We start from the raw sequence: 19,304 nt of genomic DNA, 5'->3' as shown, positions 1-19,304 counted from the left end.
GAATCGGCCCAGTCCACCTCTGCCCCCTAGTGTATAAATGTGCCAGTGTGTGTAATAACCTGTACTATGTCGCCCACCTCGCGGTTCCCATCCATCTTCGGAATCCCCTGCTCTTCCGTTAGCGATATACACGCCCGGTGCATGTCTGATGTCACACACGTGCCACACCGGTGGTGTTTATAGCGCTAATGGATAAGCTGGGGATTATGAAGATGGATGGGCACTGCGTGGTGGGCAACATAGGACAGGTAATGTATAAATACACACACGGGGCACATTTATACACCAGGGGGTTTCGTCGCTCGTCCCGCTATCGTTCGCCGTTACCGATGTGCACCTGATCGACCATGACGGCCTGACATCTTGCTGCATGTACGATCGATACGTAACCACATTTAGCCTGAAATTGGTCACATCGTCGATCAGGCATGCTTGTAGGGCTCATTCATACTCTTCAGAGCGATTTCAGCATTACTGAATATCGCTAGCGGTTTGAAGAACGTGTGTACAATGAAAGTATATGGAAGTGTTCTCATCCAAGCAATTTGCTGAAACGCAAACTTGTTGCCTGCAGCGTTTTCTGAGCTATTCTGCAGGCTTAATTGAACTAGAAATCGCAAAATGATAATCACTGAAAAAAATGCTTTCTATAAAGTGAAAAATCGCTGGGAATCACTAGGAAAAAACGCCAGAAAATCGCTCAGCGTTTGCGTTTAATGATTTCTAGTGTGAATGGACCCTTAGCGGCACCGATATTTCATCCAATTCGATAATTATCGAGTCGGATGGTTGATCAGCTGCCAAGTCAAGAGATGTATGGCCACCTTACAGTGATTCAGTGTTCAGGCCTTTATTGCACACAACAGAGCACATTCATGACATGCACCTGCCTAACCTGTCCAGTCTTTGTGGTAAAGTCATACAACTCAGCTGAAAGGATGAATAGCTTAGTCAGCAGCATGTTGCAAAAACAAAGGCATCGGAACATTTCAAGATAAAGGACAAAAGTAGAGCTTTAAAGATGCCAGGAAGGGAAAAATAAACGTGGGAGGTGGAAGTCAACTGAAGCATAAGCTGATTTATGGGAAAGAAGCGAGGGAGCCGGAGGATGTCACAGATCTGGCATTGCTCACGCAGATAAGGATAGTGGTGGGAGGTGGTGATACTAGAGATGTAGGAGGGCAGGACACTTTCTAGTAATGAAATCCACCTCGGGGAGGAGCTGTCAGCACAGCAGTATTTCTAGCACGGCGCTGCTCCTAGCTGGAATCACTGCATTATCAGACGTGCAGATCACCCATCCTCTGCTGCAGCCGCTATGGAGAGGATCTGCTGCCTGCTGGCGCTGCTGCCCTTCGCTGCGTACGCCGTGCCCTTCTCAGCCAAGTCTCAGTCCACAGTGGAGATACCCACTAGCAATAGAGAGGCCAGGCATGCTGCCAGCCTCGCACTTCAATTCCTCAACTACCAATCCGGGTCCCCTCATCAGCTGCTGGAAGTGACAGATGTCAACAAGGCGACAGTGTGGGTGAGTGACCACTGCTGCATCTCCTCTCATTACTGAATGTGAGGGGCTGACAGGTATTACCAGGCGAGCATAGTCAGTCCCTGCTTGGCAGGTGTGTGTGCCTGGTATAAGAATATGCATCCAATTCAGCACTTGAGAGACTCCCAGCACTGCGCTATCCCCCCCCGCCCCCCCTCCCCCTCCCCAAACAACCTCTGTCACAAAACAGCTGCAGTTATATATACCTGAGGCTGAGTGGGAAACAAGTTATTAATTATTATCACTAGGCAGAATACACTGTGGTAATCATTATATCACCAGTGTAGAGCCAATGCAATGGCTGATGGAGGGTTGTAAGGAATCAAGCTGGGCCATTTGCTGTCGCAATTTCTGCAACCTCTATTCTGACTCCGCTGTCTGCATCTAAATATTACATGCAGTGGTGTAGCTAAGGAGCTGTGGGTCCCAGTGCAAGTAGTACATTGCCCCCCCCCCCCCCCCCAATCACTGTACACATAACTATTAATACCATGTACCAAAAACTGCCAAGGGCAACCACAGTGTCAGAGGTGCAAGAAGGGGGTGGGGAACAGTTTGTTAATGATTGCCACTATTCAAAGCATCTATAGAAGTGATTATTACTAGCACAGGACCAATAGACAGCTAATACTGTGATTGAGGGAGGGCCCCATCTCTGGGCGAAGGGCCCTGGTGCAGTTGCACTCTCTGCACCACCTTTTGCTACGCCACTGATGATCCTGGAGCAGTGGCGTACAAATAAGCGTTGCGGCCATGGCAGGACACTAGATGTGAGGGGCCCACACGGGGCCCTCTTCCAGTTGCTATATTAGCTCTTTAGTGATAATGATTACCTCTTGAGGCTAGGTTCACAGTGTGCATTGCATTGCGTTCCCCATAACAGCAGGAATGGAATGGGAAAATAGAGCCACACAATATCCGTCCATTACGGCGCATACAGTGAAGCATACAGTCAATCAAAATTATGCTTCACTGTTAAAAGATACCTGAGACAAACTCCATTATGCAAATGGAGGCTCCAGGCATGTATGAGCAGGAGTCCTCATGCCCACATCCATTCTGTGTAAAAGCCCCATAAGTCGTGGCCAGGTTGCACACCATGCGTGGGACTCTTATCCTAGGACAGAGGGGGGCAAAGGTGAAGACTCCTGCCCATACATGCATGGAGCCTCCACCTGACAAAGACGTTTGCCTCGGGTATCCTTTAAGGTGTGCATGTTGCGATAATGCACTGCATGCTGGGCATTACGGAGCCGCATGCCATATTTGCAAAACGCACCTGCCACACTGTAATCTTCACATCGCAGCATGACGGTCCATGTTACAAAGCCGCTGTTATCAAGGCCAGATTTATACTTTATGTGCCCCTAGGCCAAGTATGTTGTGGCTCCCCTTCCATGTGCTGCAGTGCCCGTCCCTTGCATACATATGAAATCGCCGCCGGGAGACTTGGGCGCAGGATACAGCCGGTGTAGGGCTTATCCTGCTGCTGCACAAGTCCCTGCAGCGTTAATTACTATTCCCCCTCCAGGTCCACGTGGATGGTGGGGAACAATGTAATTCGGCTTCCAGCTATTGCAAAAGGCCGAATTACAGTGTTTTAAAAGTAACTTCTTCTGATGGCACCGAAGTTACTCACTGAGCGATTCAAAACGCTAACGATTTCCCTAAACGCTCAGCTAATGTTAATGGATGGGCCAAGTTCCACTGGAGCGATTGTGATTAGCAAAATCGCAAACACAGGACATGCAGCATTTTTGAGCGTTAGCGTTAACGTTTTTGCAATGTAAAATATATAAACACTGGCGTAATCACTCATGAATTGCTATACAGAGTGATTTTGCTAGCGTTTTTGAATTAATGCACACTGTAAAAAAATTAAAATTAATTGAAAGGACCAATCAGAATTAAAAGCGCTAATTGCATATCGCTGGCAAAATGCTTACACTTTTTAAAATCGCTACCAAAATCGCCAGAAAATGCTCATGAAATCGCTTACAAAATGCTCATTAAAGGACATCCGAGACGAAAAAAAAACTGAGATAAAAAATTGTATCTGTCCTCCTCCTTCTAAAAATGACTTTTAAAGTTATCCTGCAGTTTTATTTTATATTTCAATCAACTTTTTAAGTTTTTACTGTTTCATGGCCTTTTCTCAATGAAACATTAATTGAAGTATAATGTTGTAGAAAGGAAGGAAGGAGGCACCGCTTCTTTTAAAATCCCTTTATTCCGGTGGGGAGAAATGTAGGTACATAGCAGTGGGGGCGACAGATGCCTGACCGCTGTTTCGCTGGTTTAAACCAGCTTCTTCAGAGGCACAATCTGCCTCTGAAGAAGCTGGTTTAAACCAGCGAAATAGCTGTCAGGCATCTGTCGCCCCCACTGCTATGTACCTGCATTTCTCCCCACCAGAATAAAGGGATTTTAAAAGAAGCGGTGCCTCCCTCCTTCCTTTCTACAACATTGAATTTCAAGCTGTGTTCTGGATGTGCACGCTCTTGGCTCCCACCTCCGGTGTGTCGGCCCTGCTACATTTGGTGCCAGGTACTGTGCCCTCATTTCTCCTTCATTAATTGAAGTATGCCAGGGCTAAAATATATGAACAATTGCCCTTTTTTATCTCTTTCCTGCTCTTAGAAGCCATTTACTGCCACAAAAGTGTTTTATGGCTGCAATTCCTCATCAGTGAGGGTTACACTAGAGTCTGACCCGCTCCCGACCCGGACAGGAACTGCCACTTACATACCTGATTTTTAACTTTTTCAGGCAGAGAAAGAAAAAAAGGAACACAGCATAGTTATTTGTGTGCTAGGCACTATACATACCCGTGTCTATCTCATCATGTCACATGTCACCTCGTGAGTCCTTTAAAAACGCTAGTGATTGCGATTAGTGATAGCGCTTTGTATTGGGTTTCAGGCCTTAGTCCTTAGTTCAGTGAGAGACACACAGTCCACTCCAGTAATAGTGAGTTGCACACATTGTGCTAGAAGCAGTCCACTGTAGCAGTTTTTGGCTGCTTTCACAGTAAGACGTTACAGGCGCACGTTAGTGCAGCCTGTTACGCAGCCTAACTCACAGCAATGAAAACTAAATGGGCTGTTCACAGTGCCCCCGTTGCGTTACACTGTAACGCTGCACGTTCTGAGACAGTGCAGCATACTGTGCGTTCAGACTGGTTGCCCATGTGCAGTAATTAGCCACATGGCTAATTAATATTCACTGCACTGCTGACGTGCAGTGTTTTCTTCCTGGAGCAGCCGCTTTGTGCGCTGATTGGCTGGCGGGACCACGTGATGCGATCACGTGGTCCCGCCAGCCAATCAGCGCCACGGAGACACACGGAGCGCACAAAGAGCTGCATAACGCGGCTCACTCTGGCGTCCTGCTTCAACACCAGCAGGCGTTGCGTTAGGGGCACGTTATGCGACCACTCCACACTCCAGTAATTTATTTAAACATTTTATATAAACATTTTTATTATTATTATTTTTTTCCATTGAACATTTGGAAAACAGGTTGTTGTGTTGGCACAGTGTCAGCTCCTACTACTACACATGGTTCCTCTGAGAGTACATTAGTATTTCTTATGTGCCTCTGTCGTATATGCCCCGGTGAAAGGAAACAATGACCCTATTAGCATAAAATATAAAGCTGTGAATTAATGAAAAACTAACTGGTTGCTATAGCAGTCATGGCATACTTGAGTGGTTGCCATAACAAGCTAGCAATTGTCTTTTTTTTTTTCTTTTTTGTGGGTACATTGGCATTAGGTTGGGTGGCATGGATCCATTTAACAAAGTGATGTGTGCTTATTAGCATTTGTTTACAGGAGATGGGCATTTGCTATATAAACAGCTCACTACTGATTCACTTTCATGTTTCTTTCCTCCATAACCAGTGACTGGCTTCATTTGTTTATAAAGTTTGTGTGAGTGAGATTTTAGCCAGTGTGTGAGTTTTGTTGCTTATAGTGCTAAAACAAACATTTTATAGTATATGCTTCTATGCCGGAAGAGGAAAAGTATTCATTTTTGAGTGCCCAGGATAAGGTATAATAATAATAATAATACCAGCTAGCTGCATCCTGAACAAGTATAAATAAGCCTATTATTTTACCTTGCCTTAACCTAGTGCTTATTATTGACTCGCTCGGTACAAAATCATTGCTATTAACCATTCATTTTGTATTTAAGGTGGATTTCGATAACAACCAGTAGAGTGTGGGTGGTATAATGTGTTTTATGTCTGCGACTAGAATTCTACTTTATTTAGCATTAGCAATTTTAAACTGTTTTTAGCAAGACGTATTTCTGTAAAGAAATTGCTGTGTTAGCATGTTCTGACATAACTTTGATTTCCTTCCCAGAGCCACAAAGCAAAATCCAGCTATGTTCCAATTTAATCCTCTGTGCCACAAACACATTTATCAGTGCTGTTTGTTTACGCTACAGTTCATCAAGATGAACTCTGGTGCGGGTAACGGCTTGGCTACGGTTTCACACATTTTAGTGCGCACATTTTCCATTTTGCCCGGCAAACTTAGTTCCACTGTAGAAGATGCAATCTGAGGCCGATTTTATACCTGGCCAGTGCTTTGCGGGGCGATGTGATGTGGGCAGAGCATTGCACAAATCGTCGTTCATATGATCCTGTGGTAGAGTGCACCATCAGGGTCATATGCATAGCGCCCCCCCCCCCCCCCCCACACACACACCCTTCGCCACCCCTCGCCAAATGACGTACTCCCTGCTGGACAGGAAGTATGTCACTGGGATTCTCGTCTTCCTCATCGTATTTGCATAGTCCCGCCCACCGCCACCAACAAATTAAAAATGTCTGTGTCGCCCATTGACTTCCATGCATTCCGACTCTGCTGTGTCTTCTCAGAGTGCCACACTTTGGTAAGATAAAAACAAGGAACACCAAGAGCCCCAATAGTGTAATATGTACTGGTAAATGGTTACTAGATAGAGTAAATATTAATACTCACAAACCAGGGTTACCATTAGGCAACCACTGTAAAGGCAGGTGGGGAGATTTTCCTGACCCCACTCAGAAATAAGAAGTCGCTCTCTGTAGATGAGAAAAAAGGGGGTTCAACCCTCCACCCAGGGTGGACTAAATATTATGCAGGAGAACAGAGGCGCCAAAAGGATGAAAGGAAGCTAAATGAGCTTAAAAACCAAATTCTTGGTAAATAGAGGAGGTAGTGGTGGACTTACCTCCTCCAAGTAGACACACAACGACTGTAGTAAAGACAGTCAATATATTTTATTTATGAACTCCAAATATGCAACGCGTTTCGCAGGTTTGATCCCGCTTCATCAGGCAATAATAACGGAGCAATAGCATATGTGGTCAGTAGAAGAGCCAGGCACATATGCTATTGCTCCGTTGTTATTGCCTGATGAAGCGGGATCAAACCTGCAAAACGTGTTGCATATTTGGAGTTCATAAATAAAATATATTGACTCTTTACTACAGTCATTGTGTGTCTACGTGGAGGAGGTAAGTCCACCACTACCTCCTCTATTTACCAAGAATTTGGTTTTTAAGCTCATTTACCTTCCTTTTATCCTTTTGGCGCCTCTGTTCTCCTGCATAACACTTTGGTAAGAAGTAGCATCTGGATTAAAGTATACCAGTAGCCTTTAAAAACTATTCCACGGTCCTCCACGCTCGCACACGCAGAACAAAGCTGTGCAGGAGTGGCTCCAAGCGATTGCGCAGATGCGGGACGTTCTTTGCGCCTTCGCAGTACGGCCATGGTCATGCATAGACAGACTATACAGAGGCTCCCCCCTACTAGGGTACGTCTCAGTACAGGTGTACTAATGGCAAAAACGTCAATGCTATGTACATACATTAAATTTGTTTTTTTACCACGAATTGCTGTACAGACCTGCTAAAGTTGAAGAGAAATCGAGAGCCCAATATGGTGTAGTATGTCAAAATTGATTGGATAAATGAAACAGTGAGATGGTAATACTCACAAACACAGGTTACCACCTAGGTAACCACTCATTAGGCAGGTGAGGAGATTAGACCTGTCCTCACTCAGGATTAAGAAGTCGCTCTCTGTAGATAGGAAGAAAGGGGGTAGATCACCCCTCCACCTGGGGTGGACTCAAATATATTGGTAGGTGAACAGAGGCGCCAGAAGGATAAAAGTACATAAAATTTAAAAAAAATTGCTGGGAGGAAGTGGTGGACTCGCCTCCGTTAAAGCAGACACCAAGGACTGTAAATGTATAGATATACACATTTATTGAAAATACCCCAAAGATGCAACGCGTTTCGCGGGCACAGCCCACTTCTTCAGGCAATAAGCAGGGGATAAACAACAGCAATTCAGTTATAGCAAGCAGAGCACCTCTGACAGAGGTGCTCTGCTTGCTATAACTGAATTGCTGTTGTTTATACCCTGCTTATTGCCTGAAGAAGTGGGCTGTGCCCGCGAAACGCGTTGCATCTTTGGGGTATTTTCAATAAATGTGTATATCTATACATTTACAGTCCTTGGTGTCTGCTTTAACGGAGGCGAGTCCACCACTTCCTACCAGCAATTTTTTAAAAATTTTATGTACTTTTATCCTTCTGGTGCCTCTGTTCACCTACCAATGTACAGACCTGCTGCTCAACCGTTTGCAAATCTGATTTGTGATTACTGATTTGTGAGACAAAAATCTAAGATGTGTACCATTTATTCTTATAGTCTTAACAGGAAAGTTGTCTGGACCCAATGTGCTGGCAGGTGGGATTGCTGCATGGTTTGTGGATCAGCACTGGCTGATGTTGGGACACTAGTTCCCATGAAAATGGCTGTTGGCAGGCCTGGTGATAGATTAGTCCCACTGTTGGTCACTGGCCTGTGTGCAGACTGCCCACTGGTCTGGTGCTATCTGGCCACTGGCCTTTGTGCTGACTGGTCATGAAGGTGATCAATGCCTTGATGCTGTCCTCTGGCCTGGTGTTGACTTGTCATGAGGCCGGTCACTGGTCTGGTGTTGACTGTTCACTAGCCTGTTGCTATCCACTTACATGGTGCTGGGTGTCACTGGTCAGATGGACTCTGATATTGCTGGTCTCATACTAGCCAGTTTCTTGGTTGGTCACCACCCTGCTGCTGGATGACCATTTATTTGGCCAGTGGATTCTAGCCCTGCCCCCCTCCCCCCATTCCTTCTTCTCCTTCCCTTCTATGAATTACATGCTGCTTTCATATCCTGTGAATCTCTTATTAAGCTTTCATCATTAGAAGTCCTGCATGCAGTTATGACCCAGAGTTGATCATGGACTGTTTTCTATACACTAGTAGCAACTTGTAAAGAAAAGGCATGAAGTCTGTTGGCTGTATTATTGGCAACAGTCCTGGTCTCACATCTCCTACTTTACAAACTGGGAAGTCTTCCTGGCTCTCCTGCAGTGTAAACCTAGTCATACCTCCATGGTGGTGTTTGGCTATATCGGTCATGGGCAAACTCTGGCCTGTTTAGTCTTTTCATCCGGCCCGCCTATGCTTAAATCATTTCAGTGGCACATGACTACTTAATATTATCTCAATAATATCTGGGGTGGGAGTGAGCACACATGGCCACCCAGTATTACTACCTGTGGTGGAGATGGTGTACACATGCCTACCTAATACTAACATCAGGTGTGGGAAGGGGCGCACAGGGATACTGGGGAGGGGGGGGGGGGGCTGTTGGGGGGTGCGACTAGAACTCTTAAGCTACTGTGCCTGATGTTGCTACTGAAATTATTTAGACGTCCAGATTTAAGTCTTTAGTGTCGCCTTACTTTAAATGACTGCAATCACTGGCTCTTGGTCCGGAACCTCTGTCTAATACATACATATCAAACTCCAGCCTCCGGGCCAAATCTCAGAGCCATCAAATTTGGCCCTCAAGTGGTTCTCCACTTTGCATTATATTTCACCCTCTCTAGACCACCAGGGAAGCTATATTGAAGGTGAAGCCCAAGAACACCAGGGAAGCAATATGGGGGAGGTAGAGGGAAACCACTAAACACTCGGGAACTGTATAGGAGAGGGTGGGGGCCTCTAGACCAGGGAACTGTAGAGCAGAGGGTGGACCGCCAGGCACCAGAGAACTGTATAGGGGTTGGAGGAGGGCCATTAGACACCAGGGAACTTTATAAGGGAGGAAGGTAGCAAGTAGACATTGAGTTTGGCCCGTCGACTAGGTCCTAGTGTACAATTTCAACCCACTTTTCATTTGAGTTTGACACCCCTGGTCTAATATGAGAATCTATTGTGCCCCACAATTCAAAAAGTTTGCCCACCACTGGGCTAGAAAATGTCCTCTTAAAATTGGGCGTTCTTGTTTCCAACAGGTTCTGTACAGCCTCATGATTAGGAATGATCAATGAGATGCAAATATTTCTGAGTTCATGCAGATTTTTGCAAATATATGCAGCTTGACAATGGACCAATCAATTTAAACCTGGATTGGCCATGATTGGTTCATTTTCAAGCTGCATATATTTGCATAAACATTTGCATAAATCTGCATGAACTTGGAAATATTTGCATCTAATTGATCATCCCTACTCATGACGATCTGCATAGTTCCCAGTAATTTCAGATTGCAGACATGGAATTCAAATTACAAACACTGTATATGTGCAGTGAAGTTGGTGGAGGTCTTTGAAAGTCAGAGGGACAGACAGGAAGCTGTCAGCAGGAAGTAATCACAGCACTGAAAAGAGCATCTTACCTGAAGATTATCTAGTAAGCGTATCCAAAGCATAGCCACACATGTCAGTGTATTTAACTGGATCACTGGAGGCCATTATGATTGACAGGGTCAGAGAAATGTCCAGCTATGTTTTTGGCCTGTGGGAAACTTAGCACCTTTTAATCATGATAACTTATTATAAAAACATAAGGGTACCCATCAATGATGCAATCTTAATTGTACACTCTTATCAAAACTGAATGAATATACTTTGAATGGATACTTAACATAGTCCCTCATATTATATAGAAGTGGTAAAGGTGTAAAATCAAGACTGTAGCATTAATGATGGTCAGTTAGATGCCGTTTGTTTCCAGCATGCATGTTTAAAGAAAATTATATGTAGGTTGGGACAGGGCCAATCCAGATAAGCAGGAAGTGCTGTATTTTGGCTCAAATCCAAGCGGCCCACAATTTGCATGGAGACTGGAAAACCTAGCATCTCATTGCCCATCTGTACTTAGCATGGGAATAAGAATCATTCTAGATGTTACCTTTGTAAGGTATGGTTTGGTGGGGAATTGCTATGATGGAAGGCAATGTAAATAAGGGGGCCCTTTCTAATGAAGAATGTATGACGAATCAAAGAGAATATTGCTCTTATCTAGCACGTACCTACTTACAAACAACCTTTGTGTTTCATTGGCCAGTCATCTTTCACGTGTATGGATAACTTTTAGGTCATCATGATCATTAGTCCTCCAAACCTGATTCCATAGGTGCCCATTACTGGCACAATTTTAGTGATCGATCAACCTTCCAGTCTGATAATAGGAAATGATCGATTTGGACCATAAATGGGATAAAATATATAGCCTATCATCACTGATCATTTCAAATAGAATTGATCTGCAAAATGGAGTAATGAAACGATTGATAAATTATTTGTCAGTTGGTACCATCAACACGATCTGATTGACCAGAAGGTTGATAGTTTGTTTAATTGTATTGTTACTGGGCATCTTAATGCTGGGGTTGTTTTTGGTCAATTGACAGTGACAGAGTACACGTTTCCAGCTATAGTTAGGAAGATATACAAACTATATAGTCAGGCTGTGCTTTGTGTAGCTGATTACAATTATGTGTGAACCAGGCTGTACAGTGGTCCTGATGGAGTTAAATCCTATTCAGGAGTGCCGACAGCATGTTTATTCTTATTTTTACTATATAAGTAATCCTGAGTAATGTATGAAGAATTCTAGTTAGTTGTTAACTAGCAGGTCACTGTGTCTGTAGCTGTCCAGAATACAAATCATGAAGTACTGTGTAAGGAAATCATATTTTTTTTTCAACTACTTGCCTGGAATGAAACTTTATCACAAACCGGCAGCAACCAGCCAGAAGTTAAAGAGAAACTCTGACCAAGAATTGAACTTTATCCCATTCAGTAGCTGATACCCCCTTTTACATGAGAAATCTATTCCTTTTCACAAACAGACCATCAGGGGGCGCTGTATGACTGATATTGTGGTGAAACCCCTCCCACAAGAAACTGAGGACCGTGGTACTCCTGGCTGTGAACCTTGTTGCATTGTGGGAAATAGCTGTTTACAGCTGTTCCCAACTGCCAAAAAAGCATGCAGCAGCTACATCACCTGCCAGCAGTAAAAATGTCACCATGTAATAAATGTCAGAATGTAAATCAGGGATTTAAAAGATTTTACAATGGGCAAACACTGACTAAATAATTTATACATAATTATTGTAAAAATGAAGCACTTTTTTATTACATTATTTTCAATGTTCCTCTTTAAGTGTTTAATTACTTTAGCGCTCTCCATTCAGGATGGGTATATGAACTGACATTCCATGGGTGCTAGATCAATATCTGTTTTTTTTTTCATTGCAACATTTATAAAACTAATACTTTTACTAGTACATTTATCTTTGCAAATGAGATCATGCAATAGCAGTCTAATTCGACCTAGGCTCTAATGAAAAGTTAACAGAGACCAAAACACTTCTATTTGGCTGATGAAACACTACCGATAACAAAAAAGCATTGTAAGTCTCAAACAGCTATTATAGTAAGCAGTTGCAGAGGAATGCATTCGCAATGTGGACATCTCACATCTAGCAGTTGTCATCTGTGCCCTATGCCATCGGGGCAGATTCCTACATTTCAGGTAAGGCAACTTCTAAAGCCCAACTCCGGCTAAAGGGCTGTTTTCCACTAGGCATTGTAATTCCAAGTGCACCTGGCACATGCTATTATAAAATCGCATCGCAGTAATGGAAATGTTCCCACGTGATTTCCATTAGTTTAGCACCTAGGTTCTCAACGTGTGGTACGCGTACCCCAGGGGGTACTTCTGATGGTTCCAGGGGGTACTTGGGCTTGATATACTCAACCAAGAACAACAAATTGAGAGTTTTAGAAAATTATAAATCTTATTTAAACAACACCAAATTAGTGTTTTAGCTAATTAAAAAAGCATTAGTAAATGCTTGGAAACTGGAAAACTGTATACTCACCTTCGGTAGTTTTCCTTTCCTAGTGGTTGTCCATGTCAGTATACTACTGGGCAAAGCCCCGCCTCCTTTGCCCTGATAGGACACATAATTAATAAAGGCCCTTACACACCCCATACTGCCATTCCATGTTACTAGAACGAGCCGACAGCATAGGGTGGGGCCGTATACTGACATGGACAACCACTAGGAAAGGAAAACTACCGAAGGTGAGTATACAGTTTTCCAGTTTCCCTAGTGTTTGCCATGTCAGTATACTACTGGGCAATAACTAGATAAAACTCAGGGTGGGAATGCTGAAACAACTTTAATACAAATCAAATTCAGAAAGAAACACAGATTACATTGCATCACTTAGAGCAGAAGAAATAACTTTTTTCCCAAACTCTATAGTTGAAAGAGAAGCTGGCTCAACACAGTAATGTTTCAAAAAGGTATTATCTGTAGCCCAATTTGCAGCCTTACAGACAGTCAACAATGACACTTTGTTCAGTGCTGCCCATGATGAGGATATACTCCTCGTAGAGTGGGCATTAATGTCCTGCGGAGGTTCTAGGTCTCTTGATTTATATGCCATTTGAATTAGCTTCACAATCCAACAAGACAGGGTCCTGGTGGTAGCCATTTTACCCTTTCTATATCCCGCTGGGATAACAAACAGCCTTTCCGACTCCCTAATATGTTCAGTAGCTTGCAAATAGGTTTTAATTGTCGAAGGAATGTCTAACGGATGAAGTTTAGTAGGGTCATCCTGCAAACAAAATGAAGGAAGTGTCCACTCCTGATTAAAATGAAGAATCGAAGAACATTTTGGGAGGAAAGACTGAACCGGAAATAACACAACTCTGTCTTGGAAGAACACTAGATAAGGTTCCTTATGAGATAACGCCTGAAGTTCGGATACCCTCCTTCCAGAGGTGATCGCTACCAAAAACAACGTTTTAAGGGAGAGATTCTGTAATGTCGCCCTGTCATTCTGGAAATCAGGTGAAGATGCCAAGTAGTCCAACACTAATGGTAGGTCCCACTTAGGAAACCTCGGCCTAATAGGAGGTCTCAACTTTATTGCTGCTTTGAAGAATTGTTTAACTAGAGAGTGAGAAGACCACTCCACTCCTGAAACAGAAGAGATAGCAGACACATGCCTTCTTAGCGTTGAGTAGGCTAAATTCATATCCAAGCCTCTTTGTAAGAATAGTAGTATATCACAAGGTTTTAAATCTGTAAGAGAAAACTTATGTTCATCAGCAAAGTCACAGAATATTTTCCAGACCCTGTTATATGAAGCTGAGGTAGTTGGTTTCTTTGACTTGAGTAAAGTTTCTACCACCTCCATCGAGCACCCAGAGGTTAATAATCTAGACCTCTCAAATTCCACGCCATTAGACGTAGACGTTCCAGGTTGCTGTGTAGAGTGTGACTTTGCGATAACAAGTCCCTGATCAATGGGAGCTGGATCGGATCTTCCGTGGACATTTGAAGAAGAAGAGGGAACCAAGGTCTCGATGGCCAAAATGGGAGTATTGCTATGACCTTCATCCTGTAATAACTCAGTTTCTGCAGGAACTTGAATATTAACGGTATTGGAGGGAATGCATAAGCTGTCCTGAACCACCAATGCTGTGTTAGCGCATCCGTAGCCAGGGCTTGACGATCCGGAAACCTCGAATAATATAGGGGAGTTTTGTGATTCTTCCGTGACGCAAAAAGATCTATTTGAGGACTTCCCCATTTGTTGGTTAACTGTAGGAACACATCCTGGTGTAAAGACCACTCGTTGTTGTCCAATCGGTGACGTGAGAGAAAATCCGCTTGTTGATTCTGGGGACCTGGAAGATAGATAGCTGAAATGTCCTTGAAATGCCTCTGAGCCAAGGACATGATCGGAGAAACCTCTGCCATCAGGGATCTGCTGTGTGTCCCCCCTTGTCTCCTCACATAAGAGACTGCTGATACATTGTCCATTCTCAGAAGAATCGACTGATCCTTCAAGAGGGGAAGGAAGTGACACAATGCCTGATAGGCTGCCCTCAGTTCCAAAACATTTGACACAGTTTGATGCATTTTCACATTCCAGGTCCCCTGAGCTGAATGTTTGTCTAAAACTGCACCCCATCCTACGATACTGGCATCTGTGGTGAGAATTCTCCAGATTGGTGGAAACAAATTTCGACAATTGTTCAGATTGTGACCGCAGAGCCACCATTCCAGCGAGACCTTCACTCTGGTAGGAATTTTTATCCACTGCCTTACACTTTGTTCTTTCCACTGCTTCAGAAAGTTTAGTTGGAACGGTCTCAGATGCCAGTGAGCCCAGGAGACCATGTGAATAGTTGAAGACATAAGTCCTAGCAGTCTCTGGCAATCTCTTGCTTGCACCAAGTTCTTGCTCAAAAATTGTCGAATCACTACTTGAAGCTTCAGCCTCTTCTCTTGTGGTAGCGAAATCGTCCCCTCTACTGTATCTATCATTGCGCCTAGAAACAACATCCTCTGTACAGGGATAAGATGACTTTTTTCTAGATTTAAGATCCATCCAAAGTCTGTCAAGACATTCGTTAGAATTGTTTGATGTACCAACAATAGATCTTTCGACGCGGCCAGGAGAATGATGTCGTCCAGGTAATGAAGGACGCGCACTCCCCGAAGACGCACTAACGAAATTATAGCAAGAAGCACCTTTGAAAAAGTCCGTGGCGATGTCGCGAGACCGAAAGGAAGACAAACCCATATACACACCTACATATATACCCATATATAATATATATGTATCCATATACATACAATATAATGTACACCTAAGTGCAATCTCCATATAAAATGTAGGGTAACCAAAAACAAACAAAAAACAACTATCCTGTATAACAAGCACAGGAATACCACCACAACAAAGGTGCAACACTTCCCTACTGTACCAACATAAACTTACTCTAGCTTCTGACAAGAAGAGAGAAGAAAAAAACCGTCATCTTACCTGCAGCAGTGTAAACCAAAGAAGGAAATACAGACTTCCCTGTATAGGTCCATCCGAGGACTGCAGCACTTGCCAGGACGCCAAACTCCCTTCCGCTTTTATCCAAAATGCAAAGGCGGAAGTGCAGAGCGAGAGAGCGTCCCCTGCCCTCATCCAAAATGGCCGCCGGCGCACTTCCGCCCATTCTCCGCGAACAGGAAGTCCCATAGAGAAGACTGAGGGGAAGGAATAGATGCTGCACAGACCAGCGACCAGCAGCAAACAACTAAAACAATGACTCTATCTTCACCAGTTGCCGGGAAGCCACAATACCATGTCGGTATTTAGTGTGGAAGCAGGAATTTCGATCATATGCCCCGGAGAGTACCAGAGGGGGCTCCATATCTCCTAGGAGCATTTAGCTGCCTGAGAAATGGACCCCAGCAGATGAGCCAAACTGCTGGACCCGCAGAGCGGAGGTAAGGGGTATGCATGAGTCCTTCTGGAGGCGAGGACAAAAAAAGGAATGGCAGTATGGGGTGTGTAAGGGCCTTTATTAATTATGTGTCCTATCAGGGCAAAGGAGGCGGGGCTTTGCCCAGTAGTATACTGACATGGCAAACACTAGGGAAATTGTTTAGAACCAATTATCATGTACTATGATGAAATATATATTTGTCAAGGGGTACTTGTGACAATGTTTAGTATGCTAGGGGGTACTTGCTGAGTACAGGGTTTTAAAAGGGGTACATACCAATAAAATGTTGAGAAACACTGCTTTAGCAGACACCTGATTGCATTATGCTGCTAGTAGAGAAAACCCCTAAACATCTTTTTAGGTTTGAATAGAGTGGTGAGGAATCCCAGTCAGGCTTCTACAGCTGAGCCTGACAGGGATTTGGGTGGGGACATTTCCTCTTTATTCCTCTCCACAAGTCACTAAGAACAGGAAGTCGGAAAACTATGTCCAGCTATGACATGGATCATTTATTTTTCTCTCTTTTTTTTAGAATCCTTTCCTGTAACCAGTGGCGTAGCTAAGGAGCTGTGGGCCCTGATGCAAGTTTTACATTGGGGCCCCCCAAGCACTCTATTTGGTGCGCCGTATCAATTGTTATGTATAGACTCTATACATAACAATTGATACGGCGCACCAAAACCTGCCAATGGCAACTACAGTGTCAGAGGTGCAAGTGGGGAGTGGGCAGTTTGTTAATGATTACCACTATTCAAAGTATCTATAGAAGTGGTTATTACGAGCACAGGACCAATAGAGAGCTAATACTGTAGTTGAGGGAGGGCCCCGATGCGGTCGCAACCTCTGCAGCCCTTATTGCTACGCCCCTGCCTGTAACAGCTTTCTGCATGCTGGATTATGTCCCTCTGTAATATGAATAGATTATATAGGCATACTGCACACCAGTGGCTGGTGTATGCCTGGCTTTTAAGGACATGATGAAGTGATCTGAACCTTCACTCACTGACCTGAAGAAATGCATTATGGGAGTAACTTTATATCTTTTATATCTCTATCTATCTATCTATGTATCTATCTATCTATCTATCTATCTATCTATCTATATATTCTTTTATTTTCAAGTGTGCAGTACAAAAAGCTAATTTAGCAAGCTTGAGGGTATATAATCAAAACTCATGTATAATCATCACACGCTCTAATATGACCATTATAGGCATAACGCATTATAATGTTCAATCCAGTTTCATCAACAAAAAACAGGTATGGTCAACAGGGTATCCAAGAAGATCTGAAGTTAAATGTAACTTCCAAGTAATCAAAATGGATCCTGTAAAGGTGCGTACACACGCACAACGACGGGTCCGTCAGACCCTCCCGCTGGGCGGACTTTCAGGCGACAGTAGCGCGTGTGTACGCACTGTCGGTGGACTGATAAGGCTGTTTCTGAACGATCCGCCAATAGAGTGATACACAGATATTGTACTCACCTACTTTGTTTTCACCCTTTTTTCTCAACCCCTCCCTCCCCACCTCTGGACATGGTTCTCCCGGGCATGGGCGTAACTTCTTGCTCATATGAAGCTGAATTTCTGCCTAATTTGATTTCTGTCAGGCAGCACTCCCTGAATTCTACTTCTTGCTGTGTATGTAGTCTCATTCTCTCACCCTTCTGGTTTAGTAAGAGGAGAAAATTGTATTCAGGTACATACAGCATTAGAGGTGAGGTATGTCTCCACTTAGAGAATTCTCCACTTATGCGTTGCGATTCCGTCGCGGAAAACGCGGCAACGAATCCGCATGCGGGTGCGGATTCGTTCGTGTTCCCATGCGTTTTTTAATGCGATTCCGCTCACGGTTTGCTCTATGCGATTTTAATCATGTCAATGCCGGTAAGCATTGACATGGATTTTTAAGCGACAATGCACGCAAAAATGCATGGAAAACCGCAAGACAAAAACGCTTGCGGTTTTCCTATTATTTCCTATTCGCATGCGGGTGTGCGGTATGCGAATTCTGATTGGTCTGCCATGCAGATTTTTTTCTGCACAGCAAACCGCACAGAATTCCCGACAGGAAATGCTGGTAAATCTCACCATCAGAGACTTGGACTGCAAAACACCTGCCAGATGTTTTAAAGAGAATCTGTATTGTTAAAATCGCACAAAAGTAAACATACCAGTGTGTTAGGGGACATCTCCTATTCCCCTCTGTCACAATTTTGCCGCTCCCCGCCGCATTAAAAGTGGTTAAAAACAGTTTTAAAAAGTTTGTTTATAAACAAACAAAATGGCCACCAAAACAGGAAGTAGGTTGATGTACAGTATGTCCACACATAGAAAATACATCCATACACAAGCAGGCTGTATACAGCCTTCCTTTTGAATCTCAAGAGATCATTTGTGTGTTTACCTTCTGTCCCCTGCAGCTCTCATGCACTGAAGTGTCAGGCTGCTGGTTTCTTGCTGCAAACAGCTCTGCCCTTGTCTATAATTCCTCAGTATGTAAAAGCCCAGCCAGCTCAGAGGACGATTTATCCAGCTTGTAAAAAATAAGAGCGAAGATAGAAGCTGCCCTAATCTAAATAACACACAGGCAGTGTGTATAGAGGGGCCTGGAGGGGAGAGTGCATAGCAGAACCACAACACTGAAGAACTTGGCAGCCTTACAGACACAGGACGACAAGTCCGACAGGGGAGAGATAAGCTGATTTATTACAGAGATGGTGATAGTAGAAAGTGCTGCAGTAAGCCAGAGCACATTAGAATGGGTTTTGGAACTTGTAGGAAGATAAAAAACAGGATGCAATTTTTGGTACAGAGTCTCTTTAACTTTCTGCTACTCCTTTCTTAGGTGTTTAAAAATTGCCTGGAAACAAGCTCAGAACTAAATATAAATGTGTTTATTACCGTGGCTTCCAATATATTGTCATATCTGATGCAAAGCCGCAGTAACACTTTATATGTAGTCTGAATAATGAGCTCATTCAGTAATCTGCATAATACATAAACAGAAAGTCACTGGGAAAATGAGCATTGTATGTGGTTGCAGTTCAAAACGGCTACTGTATATTTCTGTAGCAACTCATTATAT

At 43.7% G+C, this 19,304-nt stretch overlaps 1 protein-coding gene across 1 annotated transcript in view; it reads left to right on the top strand.

Moving 5' to 3' along the window:
* The first annotated feature begins 1,234 nt into the window (after positions 1-1,234).
* The window catches only part of LOC137571587 (retinoic acid receptor responder protein 1-like), a 59,792-nt gene continuing 41,722 nt past the window's right edge, over positions 1,235-19,304 (top strand). Inside the window, exon 1 of the mRNA XM_068280918.1 lies at positions 1,235-1,528. Within this exon, the coding sequence (XP_068137019.1) occupies positions 1,319-1,528 (210 nt within the window). The 5' untranslated portion in view covers positions 1,235-1,318. The remainder of the gene's footprint in view (positions 1,529-19,304) is intronic.

This window comes from Hyperolius riggenbachi, chromosome 4 (genome assembly GCF_040937935.1).
Source record: "Hyperolius riggenbachi isolate aHypRig1 chromosome 4, aHypRig1.pri, whole genome shotgun sequence".
Classification (NCBI taxonomy): domain Eukaryota; kingdom Metazoa; phylum Chordata; class Amphibia; order Anura; family Hyperoliidae; genus Hyperolius; species Hyperolius riggenbachi.
Note: the sequence above shows the minus strand (reverse complement) of the source record. Positions and strands in the feature narration are given on the sequence as shown.